This window comes from Nomascus leucogenys, chromosome 17 (genome assembly GCF_006542625.1).
Source record: "Nomascus leucogenys isolate Asia chromosome 17, Asia_NLE_v1, whole genome shotgun sequence".
Taxonomy (NCBI): Eukaryota; Metazoa; Chordata; class Mammalia; order Primates; family Hylobatidae; genus Nomascus; species Nomascus leucogenys.
The window spans coordinates 94,540,734-94,560,366 of NC_044397.1; the positions used below are offsets into that span (position 1 = coordinate 94,540,734).

Genomic DNA, 19,633 nt, shown 5'->3' on the forward strand with positions numbered 1-19,633 from the left:
CTGTCTACTCCTGCCCCGGCCAGGCCATCCCAGCAGCCCAAAGGCCAGGCCTGGGCCACAGAGGGACATCCCCGGCACACACACCCCGCCACAGGCCACACACAGGTGCACACCCACACCCCTGCTTCCTACCCACTGGACACAAAGTCATACACCATGCACTCGGCATCCGGAGACCCTGCCGGCCACAGGCACACGCAGTAGACAGGCTGAGGACGGGATGGACCGCGACCTGCCCTGGGGTCACACACCTGTTTGCTCTTTCAGTACACCGGATACTGCAGAGACATAGGTGACCCCTTCTGCTGGGGCACAGACCAGCCAGCACATGTGGCGGACCTGCAGTGACGTGCACCCATGCGAGTCTGTGACATGCAGATCAGGTGTCTGTGAAAGGCCCAAGACCCTGCATGGCCCACGGACACCCTAAAGCTGACCGAGGCTTACGCTCGCCTGCGTGGAGGGTGGGGCTGCAGCCACCTGGTTTCTGAAACTGGGAAAAGGTCCGGGGGCTCCGGAGCCCCCACCTCCATGCAGCCTCAGATGTTGCTTAGCAACAGATGCCCCGCCCTGGGGTAGGCGGAGGGATCTCCACCTGGGTCCAGTTCCCTCTCATGGGACTACAGGTCCTGTGCCTAACAGAGGCCAAAGAGTGGGGATTTCCTGCAAAGACAACCAGGCTCAGGGTGGTCCTGCCTGGGGTGGGAGGTATCTCCATGGCAACAGTGGAGTGGGACAAGTGGAGAGTGTTTCCCCACTCGCCCAGGCGGCTGCAGGGGCTCAGGACCTACGGAGGGCGGGTGAAGACACACCTGTGTTGCATCTTGCTGGAGAGGCACCTGGCACCTGCCCGCCCCTGCGTGCTTGGAGGCTTCCCACATCCAGGCGGACAGACGGGCCGGGGGACACCTGTCCAGGCACCCATGGCTGCTCAGCCACAGTCCCTGGAGGGTCAGGGGCCCAGCTGTGAGGCAGGCGGTGCCCAAGACGCTCTCTGGACCTCACTGCTTCATCTGAGAGGTGGGCATGCCAGCAGCACCTCCTGGGGTTAGAGGAGCCCGGGAGGACCTGGTAGGAAGTCGGTCAAGGGCAGTTAGCAGCAAAAGACAGCTCCACGCAGCGCCAGGCTTTCCTTGTTGTTTGCTTCCTTGATGTGGCAGTCCACACGGAATCATCCCGTACGCAGGCCGGGAGCGCTGGCTTATGCCTGGAATCTCAGCACTTTCGTTTGAGTCCAGGAGTTTGATACCAGCCGGGGCAACATAGCTAGACCCTGTCTCTAAAAAAAAAAAATAAGCAAAATTAGCTGGGCGTGGTGGTGCTCACCTGTAGTCCCAGCTACTCAAGAGGCTGAGGCAGGAGGATTGCTTGAGCCCAGGAGTTCCAGCGAGGCTGCAGTGAGCTGTGATGGAGCCCCTGTGCTCCAGCCTGGAAAGAGTGAGACCCTGTCTCGAAAATACTAATAATTGGGGCCAGGCGTGGTGGCTCACACCTGTAATCCCAGCAATTTGGGAGGCCAATGTGGGTGGATCATTTGAGGGCAGGAGTTTGAAACCAGCCTGACCAACATGGTGAAACCCCTTCTCTACTAAAAATAATTAAAATTGGGCCGGGCGCTCTAGCTCATGCCTGTAATCCCAGCACTTTAAGAGGCCGAGACAGGCAGATCACTTGAGATCAGGAGTTCGAGACCAGTCTGGCCAACATGGGGAAAGCCCATTTCTACTAAAAAATACAAAAATTAGCCGGGCTTGGTGGCGGGCGCCTGTAATCCCAGCTACTCTGGAGGCTGAGGCAGGAGAATCACTTGAACCCGGGAGGCAGAGGTTGCAGTGAGCCGAGATTGCGCCATTGCACTCCAGCCTGGGCGACAGAGCGAGACTCCATCTCAAAACAAAAACAAACAAAAATAATAATTGTCCCTTATGCTAACTCTCCTGTTTCATTTGTATTTCCAACATGAACAGAAAGACTTTTGAAAGGCATAGGTTGGGGCTCGCCTGGGAACCCCTCTCCATCCCCCACCCAGACTCCAGCAGCCTGGAGTCAAGCTTGCCTGGGCAGTGGAGGATCACTGGTGCACAGAGGGGTGAGTGGGTGAGTGTCTGTGGCTGGAGGCCCTGGGGGTGTTCCTGCCCCCGCCCAGGCGTGTGTTGGTTGTGGGGGAAGGCTGCTGCCCTCTCTGTATCTGGTCAGGGCCCTCTTTGTATCTGGTGACAGCTGCGGGGTGTGGTGTGACTCTGCAGGCTGGAGTTTTGTTCGGGGAGGCCTTGGCCCGGGCTGAGCAAGGAGGTTCCGTTTGTTTTAGGGTCAGACAATGGATTGAGGTTGGGGGCAGGTGTATGGGATGTGTCCGGCGTGGGGGGGGTATTGTGTATCTGGGAGCCTGGCACACCAGCCGCACCCATAAATGCGTGGCCTGTGGAGGGCTGTCCCGGGCGTGCTGGTCGGGGCTGTGGGATGGCTGTGCAGGCCCTGCGTGGGATGGCACCCGTTGGTTTTGCTTGCCCTCCCCCAGGGCTGAGTGTGGGTAGCGTCCTGGGTATGGGGCGTGTGCCCTCCGTGGCAGCCAGCTGTCTCCCTCGCCCTGCTCCGCCCACATTCCAGAGGGGTTGGGGGTGCCCTCCCAGGCTCCGCCTGCTCCTCGACCTCTGACCTCGGCCCAAGCCCACTCCCTCTGCTCTGGCACCCGAGGAGGCAGCTGGCTCCAGGGAGGGACTGCAAGGCGGGGGAGGAGGCTGGAATGTGCCCCGGGGTGGGGGGGGCCCCCAGAGAGGGGGCGGAAGCAGGGGAGGGACGGAGGGGCGGAGATGGTGGGGTTGGGGAGAGCGCCAGAGATCGGGACAGAAATAGAGAAAGGCAAAAGAAAGAGAAGCGGAGGGAGTGAGAACCAGACAGAGGGTGGAGGCAAGGCCAGGAGGGCCCCGCGGAGGCAGGGCCCAGGTGACAGCCTCCCCTCCCCCACCCGCTGGGCTGGGCTGCTCACCTGTCCCAAGTGACCCCAGAGGCAGCCAGTTCTCTGCCCTTCCAGGGCTGGGCGGCCCGTGGGTGGGGCTGCACCGGGCTCCTGGGTTGGGCCCCAACGCCCTTGGCCACAGGGTAGTGGCGTCCCCAGCCTCCAGCCCGGTAACTCCCATTCCCATGGTGCTGGGAGAGGAGGGCGGGTGGGGCCAGGCCCTGTGGGGGCGGCTGTGCCCGGGCACCGACTCAATCCCTCCAACCCAGTGGCTCCAAGCCAAGGGCCTGGCTTCCACTGCTGTCCACCCTAGCCACCTCCCAAGGCAGCTCCAAGGGCCCATTCGGCCACCCCCAGAGGACTCCGGCCTCAAGCCAAAAGCCATGACCTCCACTGACCTTCTCCTGCCCGCCCACAGCTGCCGCGTCTCCCCAAGCACCGCTCACCTGTGAGATCACCGCCTGGCAGGGACGCCAGCACGGGCACCCAGCCACAGGGCAGCTCCCACCCTGCGAACTCCAGCTCTCCTCCCAGGCCACTCCAGAGGCCAGGCTGCACAAACACCTTGGCTACTCTCCCCACCTGGCACAGGCCCTGTTCACTCCAACCACTGCCTTCTTTGAGCACACACCAAGTTGGAGCCCACAGCCAAGCAGCGGGCGGCCACGGGGGATTCCTGCCTCCAGAGTCCTCAACTCTCTTGGCGCGGAGCTCACACCGGCATTTCAGATTTCCTCCTCCATCCCCCTGTTACCCCCGGCTTGCCAACCACCTCCCTGTGGACCTAAAGCTACCACCTTCCGGGCACAGCGTAGTTCCTTTTTCGTCTCTACGTCCCCCAGGGTAAGGCCGCCAGGGTCCCCATCGATCATCGATCCAACTCGGCCGCCCCCCAAAGTCCAGGCCACGGGTCCAGCCACCTCCCAGATGTCCTGGCCGCCGCTCCCCCTCACCTGCTCTTCCTCCCTGGTCCCCCAAGTCATCCCTCCAGTGGCCGACTTGGGGAATCACCGTTTAGCGTCCTTGCCAGCCTCGCCTTTCCTCCCATCTTTGATTTTTTCTCCACCAACTGACTTCCCGGTTGCCCCCGAAAAGCACTCGGTTTCACGTTTCCGGGCCTTGGCACACGCCGTGCCCCCTACCTGGCGCACCCTTCCCGCTTCCTACAACACTTGGCAAACTCCTGCTCCTTTGGCAAGGCCTCAGCCCCAAAGTCCCCTCCTCCTGGCCTCCTGTCTGAGCTCCCCCAGCCTAGGGACCGCGGGGAGGCTGGGCCGGGGTCTGGGACGTGCAGTGGTGCGGGGGTGGGGGCAGCAGGAAACGCGTTGGCGTGAAAGGACGGGTGCACGTGAGCGTGCCCGTGCCGGGGGTCCACGTGCGGCGCCCCGGGGCTCGCCCCCTCTTCCGTCCAGGCCCCGCCGCAGCCGTCAGACCCGCGGCTGCGCCTCCCGCCCCCAAGTTTGCAGACGCGCGGGGAGAGAGGCGGGGCTGCAGCGCCTCCAGGCTTGCGCCTGCGCACTCGGCCCTGCCGGGCTGAAGTCCCGCCTTCTGGAGGCTGCGTCGCGCTGCTACTGGGGCACGCAGATGAGCGAGCGGTGCGATCACCAATGAGGCTTCCCCGCTGGTGGGCGGGGCCTGGGCCGCCGGACGCGCGGACGGGGGCGGGCAGGGCGCCCTAGCCGGGGTGACGTCAGGCTCCTTTCGCGGCGCGTTGCCCTGGAAACCGCGTTTCCATCCCGGCGGGTTTCCGGGGGCCGCCCCCTCCCATTCAGCTTTTTCCTCAATGGTGGGGGGAAGGGAGCGATCCAGGGCCGACCCCGCCCCCCGCGATCCCAGCGGTCCCTGCCCGCTTTGTGCCTCAGTTTACCTCTCCGTGCCTCCCTACGCACACTTGGCTTCCGCCTGCCGCCCCTCCGCCCGCTGCACCCCTGGTTGGGCTGACCCTACCAGGCCAGGGCTTTGAGCCTGGAGCTCCACACCCCACCCTACGCCCCCAGGGCACAGCCTTGACCCCCGGGATCCCCAGGCTGGGGTGGGGGTCAGCATCCCGAGGGGCGGGTCCTAGAGTGCAGGGGACGCGCCCCCCACCCTGCAGGCTACAGACACAGCCCCTGTGATTCAGCAGGTGCTTCCGACAACATCCTCTTTCCTCCTTCCCACCCCGCCCAGCGAGGGGGCGGTGGCGCCCTTGGGCCCTCGCCCAGACCCCAGGCCGGGCGTCGGTGACCCGCACCCCCACCCTGCGCCCCGAGGGGACATCCGCACCAGGGACGGGGGCGGGGGGGGTGCCGCCTGACTGGGCATCCGCCTTCCTGCCGTGGGCGTGGGATGATTTGGGGTTGACTGGGCGTTGGGAGGGGCAGAGGGGTCTCAGGAAGGTGCTCCCAGGACACTCCCTGGACCTGTGCCCCTTCCCCTGGGGGCTCCCGGTGCTGGGGCCCCTAGAGATGGGATAAGGGGTGGAGGTCACATCATTGAACAAACACCCCAAATCCTCTAGGCCAAGTGATGTTCCTCTTTGGGCCTCTGTTCTCCCATCTATAAAATGGGAGCCCAATTACTTCTCTTAGGCAACTCTTGTTACCTGAGGAAATACAGGTTAAAAAATTTAAAAAAGGACATGAAAGAATATTATTGCCCCATCTCTGCCCAGCCCGGACATGGATGGAGGTGGGACCCCAGAGAGGACTCAGTCCTGGTGAGGCTCTTGGGAGCTCTAGGCTAGGGGTAGAGAGAGGGAAGGTGGGGTCTGTGGGACGGGGTGGACCGGGGTGGAAGGCGCAGGCTGGGGAAGTTCCCAGACAGCAAGGGACAGCGGGACGAGGGGTGTTCCTAGACAGGGGCAAAGGCCGGAAGGTTTGGAGCTGAAGGCCAGGTCTGGGAAGGGCTGGAATGTCAGGAGGTGTGGCCAGAGAGGTCCCCCAGGGCTGGGTCAAGCCAGGCCTCTATCACCAGCCACCCCAAGGTATCCTGCGGAGTCCTGGGTCCTCCCAGTTGGCCTGGTGATCTCCCTGCAGTAAGCCACACAGATGTGAGACTCCAGGAAGGGGAGCAGGTGGGTGTGTCAGAGTGGGAGTCCCCGACTCCTGCGGCTGGGGAGAGCTGGTGGTCGTGTCTCCCCCATACCGTCAGGTCCTGAGAGGGGACCAGGGTCCTGCCCAGGCCACGAAGCAGGCAGGCAGGCCCTCGCCCCACACCCTGAGGGACTTCCGGCCTTGGGTACCAGGAAGTGGCTGGGCTCCTCCCTCCCACACCCTGGCTGCTTCCTGCCCACCCGGCAGCCAGGGAAGGAGCGTGGGAACTTCTCAGGGCCCTGACCACTGCCCCACCCCCTCCTTGGGCCTTGGGACCCAGGTCCGTCCCTTTTGACTCCCTGAGCTGACATCCCACCCCAACCGAGGCCAAATTCCCCCACTAGGTGAGCAGGCAGGAGTCAATGTGTTTCATTTTCTGTTTATTACTTGAAATCACGGTGCTCGTGTAGGTTTTTTTTTTTTCAATTTTATGTTTTCATACATGAAACTCACGCCAGGTGCCGGGACCCCCACAGCCCGACCCCCCGAGGGCGGGTAATGCTTTCTTGGGCAGCCCTTACCGGGCAGAGGGTGGAGAGCCGGTTCCTGCCTGGAGGTTCCACCCTCAACCCGCGGAGGCACAGACGTTATTTAAAAATCGTTAAAAAACAAAACAGAACACACATTTAAATAGGTATCCAAGACAGTTCTTCAAAAAACAAACCCGCCCCTTTTTCTCCTTTTTTTTTCTTTTTTTTTTTTCTTTTTTTTGGAAAAACGAAAACAAAACAAAACCCAAAATCCGTGAGCTCTACCCTCTGGGACCCCTCCCTGCCCACCCTCCCACAAAAAAATTTACAGAGCTACAGTTATACCACGTGATGTTCACATCTGAAACCATTAACTTTTCAACACATAAACGGGGGGAGTTGAGGACCTGGGTTCACCTACGAGAACAAAGGGGGGGACAGGCAGGGCCAGGACAAGACCGACAGGCGGGGTGAGGAAGGGTCCAGACATCTCCATTATCATTAAAAAATAAAAAGTGAGTGGGGAAAAAAATCCAAAAACTACCCCATTGAAATGGCCCCAGTAGGGGATTTGTCCCTCCCCTCTGGAGCCAGACACCCCTAGGGCAGGGGCACTGAGGGGCGGGGGGTCCAAATTAGACCAGCAGCGGACCCCGCCACGGGGGTTAATGCTACACGGAGTTGTTGCCCCCTGCCCAGGGGATTCACAGCTCAGCACCCCCTCCCATCCTGGCTGTAGGAGGGGCCCCCAGACAGTCCCAAATCCACATCCCTCAGGTTGGGCCGGGAAGGAGGGCTCGGAGGGGGGAACTTCCCAGCACCCAGCCATTCTCTCCCCTTTTTCAAGAGTTCCCCAACCACTATTGGCTCAGTCAGAAAATTAATAGTCTATAAATACCCCAAACTCAGGCAGGAGGTCAGAAAACACGGGGGTGGGGGCGGAGGAAACAGCACAGTCCGCCGGCTGGGGCGGGGCGGAGAGCAGGCTGAGGGGGTAGTTCCCCTCTCCCTTCCCGGCAGGAAAGGGTGCCACGCCCCTGCACCCAAACCCCCGTGTGGACCCCAGCCCCAGCCTCTCTGCTAAAACGGCTTTGCTCTCCTTGTTAAAGAAATGAAGGAAAATGCAAAAAGAGACCAAGAAAAGAGGATAGGAGTGGAAGAGAAACAGTCCCCTCGTGGGCTTCTGTGACCTGTTGGCTTGCTGTAGCCCAGTGGGTGCTGCTGGCCTGGGGCGGAGACCCCGAAATCTGCACTGGGGGGTGGGATGGGTTCTGCGCGCTGCGGCCCCCTCCCCTCATCTGTAAAGTGCATAATGACACATCGACGTTTTTGACTTAAAACCTGAATAGGGCCGGGGGGAAAGGAGGCAGCGGAAGGGATGGGGCAGGTTTCTCTGTCTCCTTCACTCTCCGCCATCCAGAGAGACTGCTACATATTGGAGCTGGGGAACGTTGTCAGGGAAGAAGGACCGACCCGGCGCAGAGGTGAAAGGAGACAGAGGAGGAGGAGGAGGAGGAGGAAGAGGAGGGCAGGAGTGAAGGGTGAAGGAGGTAGGAAGCAAAGCCCATGAAGAGTCCAGGAAACCACGGTCAGAACTTTTTTAAAAAAGAAAAAAATAATAAAAAAGAAGAAAAGAAAAAAAGGCTTCTGGCTGGGGGGAGTGGCCACCTGCCCTCCAGGGCTGGCCCACGCTCTCTCCGGGGCTCTCGGAGTCCCCACCGCCCTGGGCTGGGGTGCGAGGGGCGAGGGTGGCCGATCCGAAGATCCTAAGCCACCACGAACTCTGACTTGATGTCAGGGTTGACTTCTGGCTTCCACACGGAGTCCTCAAAGTCGAGGCCCAGGCCGGAGGCCTCGCTGGGGCTGCCGCCACCCCCGCTGCTACTGCTGTCGCTGCGGCCGGCCTTGCGGCTGGGTGACCAGTGGTACGGACCCCGCGCGTCCCGCCGGGCCTTTCTACGGAGCCGTTTCTGCTGCAGGAGCAGCTGCAGCCGTTCCACCTTGCAGCGCGTGGCGCGGTTTTCTGTCTGCCGAAGGCGGTCCCCTGCAAAGGAGGTAGTGGTCTGTGACTCCCAAAGCCTCCACCTGCTGAACACAGGGGGACCACCCCAGACCCCAGCAAATACCCCTGAGGTCAGACACAGTCCTGCCCTCCCTGGAGGAAGGTCAGCAAAAGAAACGGTCAAGGACACATCCACCATGCCAAGACAGGAGAATCGCTTGAGCTCAGGAGTTCGAGACAGGCCTGGGCAACCTCAGGAGTTCGAGACAGGCCTGGGCCACAGAGCGAGAACCCTCCTCTACAAAAATTACAAAATTAGCTGGGCATGGTGGTGTTTGCCTGGAGTCCCACCTTCGCAGCTGGCATCTAATTCTCCGGCTCAACCCCATGAGCTGGAGAGGTCAGGACTGTCCTGCCTCATTCTTCCTGGAGTCCTACATGGAGGGGGCTTGGTCGCTTCTGTGATCCGAGGGGAGATACTTGGGGGTTGTACCTTTTTTTTTTTTTGAGACGGAGACGGAGTCTGGCTCTGTCACCCAGGCTGGAGTGCACTGGTGTGACCTCGGCTCACTGCAAGCTCCGCCTCCGGGTTCACGCCATTCTCCTGCCTCAGCCTCCCATGTAGCTGGGACTACAGGTGCCCGCCACCTCGCCCGGCTAATTTTTTGTATTTTTAGTAGAGACGGGGTTTCACCGTGTTAGCCAGGATGGTCTCAATCTCCTGACCTCGTGATCTGCCCGCGTTGGCCTCCCAAAGTGCTGGGATTACAAGCGTGAGTCACCGCGCCCGGCCAGTTTCCCACTTTTAAACTGAGCTGGGAGGAGTCCCCCCGGTGAGACTCTGGAGGGAGTAACCCGCCGTTTGGGAGTAGCTGGGGCCAGGTTGCGGGGGGGGGTTGTGTTCCTTGCTTTTCCAAGTCACTGAAATGCTTAGGGGTGGGTTCTGGCCCCGCCTCGGCCTGCCAGGCCTGACTTGGCCATTCACAGAGGCTCCAAATGCCATCTGGAGATGGTGCCCCAGCGGGGGGTCAGGAGGAAGTGGGCCTGGGGCCCCCCGGGAGCACACAAGGACACTTTGTGCCCTGACACACATGCTGCCTTCTCTCCGGGCTGGAGCAGAGCAATGGCCACGGCAGCTGCCATCCCCCCCCCAGGCCCCTGGGCAGGTCAGCTGCTCCTGTGCCCACCAGCTCACACAGAGGGGCCTTGACAAGCCCAGGCAGGCGGGGAAGGCAGGACTCCCAAGGGCGGCCACTCACCCGGGGGCTTGCACATGCGGATCTGGCTCTGGCCCTGCAGCAGGGAGGCTGGGGGGGCGGCCGCGAGCTTCTCGCAGGAGGTAGTTCTGGGGGCCAGGTCGGGGGCCGGCGAGGCCGGGGAGCACTGGGCGTGGCAGCGGAGCTGGGCCAGCGAAGGGGGCATGCCCTGGTAGTGCCGGGTGGCGCTCAGGAGGTCGTTCAGGATCTGCAGGATGGTGCCGATGTCACGCCGCGGCCGCCCGCTGCTGTCTTGGCAGTTGGGGTGTAGCGTGCCTGCGGGCAGAGGTCGCCGTGAGTGCCCGGCAATGTGCACAGTCCCGCGTGTCCAGGATGGGCGTCCACGGGTGTGAGCTCATGAGCTCAGACAGCACGGTGGGCATGTGAGCTGACGTGCACGAGGGAAAATGGCGGGAGCAGTACACGTCCCAGTATGTAGGCGCCTGGTGACCCGTGGCCTCCGGGGCAGAGCCAGGCGTGTGTGGGGGGGATTCCAGGGGGACAAGTGAGCAGAAGGACACAGCCTGTGTATGCCCAGAATATGTGGAGTCGCCTGTGGGTGGATGTGGACCCCAAATGCACAGGGTCACGGGACACACGTGAGCTCACGCCTGTGCTGTGTGACACCTACCAGAGAAGGTCCCTGAGAAGACCCCCGGGGCGTGATTCACAAAGCTCTCGATGACGGCGCCGGGTTTTCGGGAGCGGGGGGCAGGGCTGGCCCCTGGGGTAGACGCGGTGCTGGCACCAGGACTGGCACTGCTGCTGGCCGTGGGGGAGCAGTTCATCTGCTGACGGAAGGAAGGGGCATGTGAGCACAGGGTCCAGGCTCAGGGGATCACCAGCAACCCAGGGACCAGAGGTCACCCACCAGCCCAGGTCAGGAGATGACCTGTCAACACAGGATTTAGAGATAAACTACCCCAGGGTCACGAGGTCACAACCAACCCAGGACACAGAAATGACCCATGAGTCAAAGGTCAGGAGACCATCTACTGGTCTAGGTCAGGTCAGGAGATGACCATCAACTCAGGATCTAGAGACACCCCACCAATCTAGGCTGGGGGATCACCCACCAGCCCGAAGTCACAGGATAGCCCTTAATACAAGGGACTCACCTGGGACTAAGAGTCCTTGTCCTCCCCAAGCCCTTCCCAGGACGGCCCACCCTTTGGATTCCAACCAAGGGTCACCCTTCCCTTCCCCAGGCTCACCTCCGGGCAGGTGGTGGAGGCTGCGTGGGACCGGAAGGAGCCGGCTGTGATGGGCGAGGGAGATGCAGGGGACGGGCTGGTGGGCACCGGGGGGACACGGGCAGCACTGGACACCGGCCGGCAGGGCGAGGACACGGGGGAGGCTATGCTGGGGTCTCCCCGCGCAGCAGCGGCAGCGGCGGCCGCGGCGGCCAGCACATGGCGGTGTTGCAGTGGAGCGTGCTGGGCCGCAAGCTGCAGCTGCACGAACATCATGTGATCGCCCACACGCAAGGCCAGTGTCAGTGGCGAGCGGCCCGACAGGAAGTCACTGACCTGCAAGGAGAGCGGTCCGTCAGCTGGGAGCCCCAGCTTGCGGCGCCCCCAGCCCAGCCCGGCCCAGTCCCCCCGCGCTGTGACCTGGGGCCTCTCGCCGCCCCTCTCTGGGCTCTGGGGTCCCTGTCGGTGCCACGGACGCTTAAATAAAATGAATCTGTATTTCCGGAAGCCTCCTCCGCCAGCCCGGCCCGGCCCGGGCGCCGCTGGGGGCTGTGGGGACAGAGGCGGGTCAGACGGGGGCCTGCCCCTCCCTGGCCAACTTGGTCGGTTCTTACAAGGGGAAACTGAGGCCAGAGGGGACAGGGCCCAGCTGGCAGTCACTGACCTCAAACAACCTTCACTTTGCCTTTCCCCCACCCTCATGGGCCCCTAGATCCTCTCTGCCTGTGGATATGGGAGGGGCTCCATCTCAGGCCCCCTCCCAGCTAAGTGACCAGGGCCAGCAAGTGGGTGGAATTCCTGGACGAGTTCTTCTGTCCTAACCTTTGCTTTCTCAAGATAAATATTTATCTGTCCTGGGCGGGGCCGAGGCCGAGGGGGCTGCGGCAAGGCTGCGGGAAGGGGCCCTGAGCACCCTGGGGCTGCAGTCCCGGAGGGCACAACCTGCTCCCGGCATAGAAACCCTCAATCTGCCCCCGTTCAGGGTGGGTGTGGGTTGGATCTGACCCTGTCCTCGCCAAGCCCCCTGCTCTGGGTCCGGGCCAGAGCCCTGCTCTCCCCAGGGGCCGAGATGGGGCGGGGGGCGGAGGTTTCTGAGAAGTGACATAGGCTGGGATGACTCAGAACCGACCGCCTCCCAGCTCTCCCTCCCGGCTCTCCTCTGCTGGCAGTAGCTGGCGTAACCTTCTCTGCTTGGGGCCCGTGGGGAGGGAGGCAGGGAGGAGGGCAGGGTGAAGCCCCCACCCTGCGGCCCAGCCTCCCTCCCCGCTGCCCCAAGACAGCCTTTGCAGGAAGGGCCCGGGGTGGCTTCCCGAGGGCAGCTGGAGTCCCCACCACCACCCGCCCTGCAACTTCCTCCCTGGGGAGGACTAATGGGCGGGCATGACTTGGTGCCAGGCAGGGAAGCAACCCTGGGGAGCCCAGTGTCTCCGCCCAGCACCCCCACCCCAGCCCCCCCCAACCCAGCTCCTTCCTGACGCAGGCACCCAGGGAGGAGGGTGTGAAGCCAACACGCCCTGGGCCCCCTGCCAACCGCAGCCCCCCAGCGGCGGGGAGCTCTGCTCACACTCGCCCCAGGAAATCACCTGCAACCCCCACCCTGGCTCGGGACCCCGGCTCTGCCCCCACGCCGCTGCTGCTGCTGCTGTGGCCACCCCCACGGCAGACCACCCAGCTCCCGGCCCCCGCCCTGCCCCCGCGACGCAGGGAGAGGGCAGGACTCTACATGCCGCTGGAAAAGAGGAAGGGGGCGCGGGCCTCGGGGCCAGGGAGGCCCGGGAAGCTGGCCACCCATTGCTGGGGCGGGTGGCAGCCTGCGTCCCCCACCCTGGCAGAGGACGGATTGCTGAGGCCTGTGTCACCCTCCTGGGAGGTGGCCAGGGCCCTTGTCTGAGGAAGGCTTGGCTGCAGCCAAGAAAATGAGGAAAGGAGGAGGAAAAAAAAAAAGTCCGCAGCAAAACCGGGAACCGGGTGAGGGCCAGCCCCAGCCTCCCTCCTGGCCGCTTACTAAATATTTTCCTAACATCCTGTCTAGGCCTCCCTGGCCCCAGGGCTGGGCGCCCCCGCCCCCTCCCCTTTCGGGGTAGAGAACAAAGGCCAGAGAGAGGAGGAGGAGGGAGGTGACGAGATCCCCACCCTCTCACGATGGGGTCACGGAAGGCGGAAGGAGAGTCACCCAGGCCGCCGCCCCCAGCCCCCAGCAGAAATGTAAAAAAGGAGAAACTCGCTCAGGGGAAGCCACAGTGGCTGGGGGGGCCTCCACGGTGGGGGCCGAGGGGGCTGGGGATGCAGGCCGGGGTGTGAGCGGGGATGAGGCCCCATGGGCCAAGGTCACCCTGCAGGCAGTCTTGTGAAAGCCAGGTCCCCTTCCCCCAGGGCAGCCACCGTGGGAGAGAAAGCCCTCCAGGTCAGGTGGTGAATCTTGGGGGAGAGGAGGTGGGGAGGCCAGGCCGGGCTGGCACCCAGGCGGGGTGGCGCGTCCCCTCCCCTCCCCCGGCCTCCTGGGAGCACAGACAACCCCCAGGCCCCATGGGTGGCCGAAGCACCCTGCCCCTGGGGCTGCCCTGTTAGGAAAGGGCTGGCGAGGTCTTACCTGCGTCTCCGTGAGACTCTCGAGGGCTTGCATCACAGACTGCTCCGGCCTTGAGGCCTGAGACTACAAAAAGAGGCAGGAGAGGGGCCTGAGTGTGGGGTCGGAATCGTGAGCTGGAACATGGGGTGGGGGGGGCCCTGCTGGCTGGCGGGGTGGGGGCCCCAGGTGGTGTGTGTGCGGACAGGTGCCGAGGGAGGAGCTACTGCCTGTGTCCGGGGGCCTCGGGGGGCACGCAGCCCCATGGCCATTTACCATGAGGCCCGCTTCCACGGTGGGTACCAAGGTCAGCTTGCTGCCATCACCCACGCCGAACTCCTGCAGCTTCCCCGAACTGAGCCGGCTGGGGGGAGGAAGGAAGAGCATGAGACTCCGCGGAGACGACACAGGGACGCGGAAGCAGAGGCCGCGGGGGAGGGCTGTGCTTGTGTGGGGAGAGACGGATAAGTTCCCACCCCCACCCCTTCCCGGCTTCCAGATCCAGGACCCTAAGCGCGTGCAGAGAGATCTCCGTCTGGTGCTGGGAGCCCCATCCTGGCGATTCGGACCCCTTCCCTCCAGTGGAACCCCCGCCCTGGACTCTGGCACCCCCTATGCACCCCAACCAGGCACTTTCTCCTCGTCTGGGCCCCCAGTGTGCTCTATGCCACCTTCCTCCGCGCCCCCCGGGCAGCCCCTGCCTCCAATTCCCTAATTCTAGTCCTGGCTCGTCTTTGTGGGCACCACGGGCTTCGGCCCGAAGAGAGGCCCTGGGGGTTGCGCCGGGCCGGGCTTCCCCTCCTCCTCCCTCCCCGGCGCAGGCGGCCGCCGCCGCGCAGACAAAGGAGACCCTCCCCCTCCGCCCCTCCCCCGATGGGCCCCTCCGCTGGGATGGACACTGCGTGTCCCCAGAGGCCCGCGGGGGGAGGGCTCCGGGCCTGCAGGCGATTTAAATACCAGGGGGGAGGGGAGACTGCGGGGAGCGCTCGGAGGCGAGAACAAAGGGGGGAGAGACGCAAGTGGGGGGAGACAGCCAGACGCAGAGGAGGCCGCCGAGCAGATGCGGAAGCCGGCGCGGACGCAGGCGGGAGGGGGCGGCGGCGGCCCCCACACCCGCAGCCGGGACCCCCGCAACGCCCTGGGATTCCTGCCCGCCCCCAAGGGGGGCCGCCGAAGCCCGGCCCGGGACGCCCTCGCAGCCGCCTTTGTGCGGCGACCCCGGACGGGGGAGGGGGCCGAGGCAGGCGAGGCCGAGCAGAGGGCGCCCGAGAGCGCGCGGCGCGCCCCCGCCCCCCGTCTGGCCGCCCCCTGCCTTCCCCGCGCGGCGCGCTCTTTGTTCCCGCCCGGGGGCCGGGGCCCGAGGGGGCGGCCGGCCGGGGGCGCGCGGTACCTACGTGTCTTTGTGGAGAAGCGCCAGGCGCTCCTTGGGCACTTTGAGGCGCTGAGACAACCGCTTGCGCAGCCCCTCCACCGTCTCGTCGGGCGGCACGGCCAGGTCGTAGCGGGTGCCGGTGGTGCTGTGGATCGCCAGGCTCATGGGCGCCGCCTCGGCCGCCGGGCCCAGCTCGCAGGCGCCGCCGGGGGCCCCGCGCCGGCAGCTCCGGGCGCCGCCGGGCTGCGGCTCCATCCCCGGCGCGCGCGGGGGGGCTGGGGGCGGCGGGCGCCGCCAATCCTCGCCGCGCCTCCGGGACAGGGGCGAGGGGCTCCCCGGTTGCCGGGTCCTCCGGGCACTCGGGGGCGCGGAGCAGCGCGCGTCCTCCTCGAGAAAGTCCTGGCCGCGGAATGCGAGACCGAAATCCAAAATCCGAGTGGCGCTCCGAGGTCGCTCCGGCTCCTGGGGGCGCCTTCCGGGAGTGGGGACGGCACTTGCTTCTCCTTTAAAGGGCGGCGGGCGCGACCGAGGCGCGGCGCGGGGAAGGGTCCTGGGGAGGGGGCGCCGTTCGGCCGGTGGCGCTGGGTGCCGTCTGCCGCCCGGGTCGCGCTTCCTCGCGCGTCCCCTCCCTTAGCAACAGCCGCCGCCGCCGCTCGGAGGATCTGGGGGTGAAAGTAACAAGAAAAAAAAGTTATAATGTATCAACGTTCCAGGGGGCGGGGCCGCCGCCCCCTCCCATTCACTACTTACTCCGCCGGCCCCGCGCCGGCCAATCGCCGCGCGCCGAGCGCCCAGTCGGCCGCGAGCCCGGGCCTATGAGAGCCGCCGCGGCGCCGCCCCACGTGGCAGCCGGGCCCGCCCCCTCGCCCCGCCCCCAGCGCCAAGGCGACCAAGGGGAGCGCGGCGGGGGCGGGGCTGGCGCCTCTCCGCGCCCGCCCCCGCCCCGCCCGCGCCCGCAGCCATTCATAAGCGCCCGGAGCCAGCAACAAAGGGCGGGCGCGCCCTGGGGGTCGCGGGACCCCGGTCTGGAGACGGGTTTTGTACCCCTTGCGATCCCCGGGGAACGGCCTAGGAGCGGGAGGGGGCGCGGGCCATTGTTCCCGGCGCCGGGAGGGGCAGGAAGTCGTGGGGCCACCCCGCCGCGTCCGTCCGGGAAGAGCCGCGAGCGGAAGCGGGAGCGCGAAGTCCGCGCCTCGTGGCCGGGGTCCCGGGGCGGGCGGGCGACGATGAGGCTAGGGCCGCGGCCCCGGGGAGGGCGTGGTGCGTGGGGGCGGAGTTGGGGCCGGGCGGGGCGCCCGCACCTCGGTGACGTGGCCGAGTGGCTGCTGCCGGGGGCCCCGCGCGCCCACCCGCCGGCCCCGGGCAGAACCCGTTTCCCCGAGGCGCGCCCGCTCGAGCCGTGACGTGACGCGGCGTCCCCGGCTGCGCCCGCGCGCGCTCGGGGGATGCGGTGAGTCAGCAGCTCGGGCGCGCCCTCTGCCGGGCCCGACTGGGAGCGCCGCCCGGAGTCCCGGGGAGGGGGCGCCGCCGCGTTGCCCCTGGCAGGGGAGGAAGACGACGGGGCTGCGCGCGGGGGAGGAACGCCGATCGGGGACGAAAGACTCTAGTCCGGAGACTGGGACCGTGTGGCTGGGAAACGGAGAGCGGAACGGCAACCAGTTCAAGGTCACCCCCGGTGAAGGGGGAGTGCCCCGGGGGGCGGGGCGGGGGCTGAGGTCCGGCCAGGGCGGCGCTGGCTGCGCGGAGCCCCTCCCACCCCGCACCCTGGGGGGCTTCCCAGGACCGGAGGCACCCGGATCCGTCCTGTCCCAAGAACAAAGAAAAGTGAGGGCATCCTGAGCCATCTAGAGTGGGGACCCTTCCTCGGCCCGCAGGTCCCCCCCAACACTCACCGGGCGCGACAGGTTCTGCGCTCCAAGTGCTGCGAGTACCCTCGTCTGGGGCTGAATGCGCGCTGGCCGGGCCGGTCTGGGCCAAGCGGGCGGCCCCCAGCCTTTATCCGCGCCGCCTTCCCTCGGGGTGGAGTTTGGGCGGGCAGGGGGGCGGGGGGCCGGGCGGGCGGTGACGCAGACTGGCCCCCGCCCCTGCCTGCCGGCCCGGGCCCTGGGGCGCCTTGACGGCTGGGCCACCCCGTACCCAGGCTTGGCGCAGTTCATAGGGGGACTCCCCTTGAATGCCACGAGCCAAGGGTCTCGGCCTGCCTCGCCGCCGGCTGGGATGCACCCCGAATCGTCACCGGGACAGGGTTTCGGGGTGTACAGCGCGACTCCCTGCCCCGCCCCCTTCCTGCCGCCTCAGGCCCGGTGCTTCCGCCTGGGGGCGCCCGCGTGGGGGGGACGGGAAGAGGGGCCTGAGTCAGCGGCCGTCGTCCAGGAAAACAGGCTGGAGTCACCTGCCTTAGAGTGGGGGTGCCCTGGTCAGCCCCGGCCTCCTGCATCTGTCAATGGTGACCTCAGAGGGCATTTATGGAGCGATTAGCCAGTGCCAGGCCTGCCTTGTGCCCAGCCAGTCACCAGCCAGCTATGCTGTGACCCTGGGAGGTAACTGGCCTCTCCCAGCCTCAGTTTCTCCAGGGTGGGTGGGAGTGTGGTGAGGGGATGCAGCAGGATCACTCTGGGACCATCGCCCCCATTAATGCAGGACACGCACTGGTTCCCAGCCTTTGGGGTGGGAATTACCCCATTTTATAGATGAAACTGAGGCCACAGCCAATGAGACACGAATGTGGTGTGCAGATCTTACCTTTCCCAGTCGACTTTTTGAGGACGGCCCTGGTTGAGGTGGGCCCCGTCCTGCCCCTCTATCCAGAGAAGGGGACCCCATCCCTACTGGAGCACCTCCTGTCCACTTATCTGGCTCCTCCCTTTATCTGGCCTGACCACCTCCACCCCCACCCTGGCCATGGGCGCCCCTCCCAGGGCTGCGCTCCTCCCCAGCTCTCCTTCCGGCTGCCACCCATGCTCCCGGCAGCTGTGGCCCCCACCTTGACAGGCACACCCAGCCCCGAAGGGTCAGGGCTAGGCCAGAGAGGGAGAGGCTGGGATAACCCGTGGAAGGGGGTCACGGGGGCTGCGGTTTGAGGAATGACTAGGAGTTTGTCATATAAAAAAGATGATGCGGCCGGGCGCGGTGGCTCACGCCTGTAATCCCAGCACTTTGGGAGGCCGAGGCAGATCACAGGGTCAAGAGATTGAGACCAGCCTGGCCAACATGGTGAAACCCTGTCTCTACTAAAAATACAAAAATTAGCTGGGCATGGTGGCACGTGTCTGTAGTCCCAGCTACTCAGGAGGCCGAGGCAGGAGAATCGCTTGAACCCGGGAGGCGGAGGTGGCAATAAACCCAGATCGTGCCACTGCACTCCAGCCTAAGTGACAAAACGAGATTCGATCTCAAAAAAAAAAAAAAGAGAGAAAAAAAAAGGCCGGGCGCGGTGGCTCACGCCTGTAATCCTAGCACTCTGGGAGGCTGAGGCGGGCGGATCATGAGGTCAGGAGTTTGAGACCAGCCTGACCAACATGGTGAAACCCTGTCTCTACTAAAAATATAAAAATTAGCCAGGTGTGGTGGTGTGCGCCTGTAATCTTAGCTACTTGGGAGGCTGAGGGGGGAGCATTGCTTGAACCCAGGAGGCGGAGGTTGTGGTGAGCTGAGATTGTGCCACTGCACTCCAGCCTGGGCAATAAGAGCGAAACTCCGTCTCAAAAAAAAAAAAAAAAGATGATGGTCCAGGAAGTGGGAATGGCTTGAGCAGTTCTGGGAGCTTAGTGAACTGGACCCAGTTGGAGGGAGAAGGGGCAGGGTCGATGAATGGGGCCTGGGTGACAGGCTGGGGCCCCAGGTAGGACCTACAGGGCCAGGCTCATTCTGCTTCCAGTGAGAACAAAGGTGGCGGAGGGAGCTGTGGGCTGGTGCCAAATGGGCAGCCCGGGCAGGATATTGGGGTCCCCTGTGAGTGGCCAGCAGCCGCCACCTCCCTCCTTGCCTCTTGCTTCTCATGTGTGGCTTTGCCACCTGAACACTGTCACCTCAGTCTGATTAGGAGTGGAATGGGAGACAGGTTGTGGGAGAACCCTGAACACCGTCACCTCGGTCTGGTCGGGAGTGGGATGGACACGGTCACCTCGGTCTGGTCGGGAGTGGGATGGACACGGTCACCTCGGTCTGGTCGGGAGTGGGATGGACACGGTCACCTCGGTCTGGTCGGGAGTGGGATGGACACGGTCACCTCGGTCTGGTCGGGAGTGGGATGGACACGGTCACCTCGGTCTGGTCGGGAGTGGGATGGGACACGAGTTGTAGGGACATGCTGGGCTTCACAGGAGCCAGTGTGTGGCCCTTTGGGGACCACATGCCCAGAGCCAGAGGCTAAATGAATAAACGTGCTACAGCGCTTCCTCACCATTTCCCATACTCAGCGTCCCCATGGTTGAGCGGGTTGTTCCTTGGTGTGATGGGGACAAATGCTGTGCTCTGTCCTGCCCCACTGAGCCCGAGGCCGCCCTCACGGAAGGGCCTTGACCGCCTGGTTCCCGGCCCCACCCTGGCTGCCTCCCGCTCCAGGACGCATCCAGCCAGCACGGGCTGTGCCCTCCGGGCGTCAGGTGTCTCAGGTGTCCTGAGGCCTGGCTCCAAGGCTCACACCCTCCCTGATGGTGGGGGCAGGGGGGTCCCCGGAGTGAGCAGCTCCTCCCGCTGGGCCCCTGCTAAGTCCCAGCTGTGCCCTTGGTCTTATTTATAGGGT

The 19,633-nt window shown here is 64.6% G+C and overlaps 1 protein-coding gene across 4 annotated transcripts; it reads right to left on the bottom strand.

The window, feature by feature from the left end:
• Positions 1-6,393: 6,393 nt before the first annotated feature.
• MIDN (midnolin) lies at positions 6,394-18,057 on the bottom strand. Of its 4 annotated transcripts, none has more exons than XM_030796907.1 (9): positions 16,782-18,057; positions 14,912-15,551; positions 13,794-13,881; positions 13,542-13,604; positions 11,372-11,500; positions 10,973-11,287; positions 10,390-10,546; positions 9,762-10,034; positions 6,394-8,544 (listed from the first exon to the last, which is right to left on the bottom strand). In XM_030796907.1, exons 2-9 carry the CDS (start codon positions 15,142-15,144, stop codon positions 8,267-8,269), a joined length of 1,536 nt encoding a protein of 511 aa, XP_030652767.1. In that variant the 5' UTR covers positions 15,145-15,551; positions 16,782-18,057; the 3' UTR covers positions 6,394-8,266. The 4 variants fall into 4 exon arrangements, with proteins under 4 accessions (XP_030652767.1, XP_030652764.1, XP_030652768.1 ...); XM_030796904.1 differs by having other exon boundaries at positions 10,390-10,549; XM_030796908.1 differs by lacking the exon at positions 11,372-11,500 and having other exon boundaries at positions 10,390-10,549.
• Between the last annotated feature and the right edge of the window lie 1,576 nt (positions 18,058-19,633).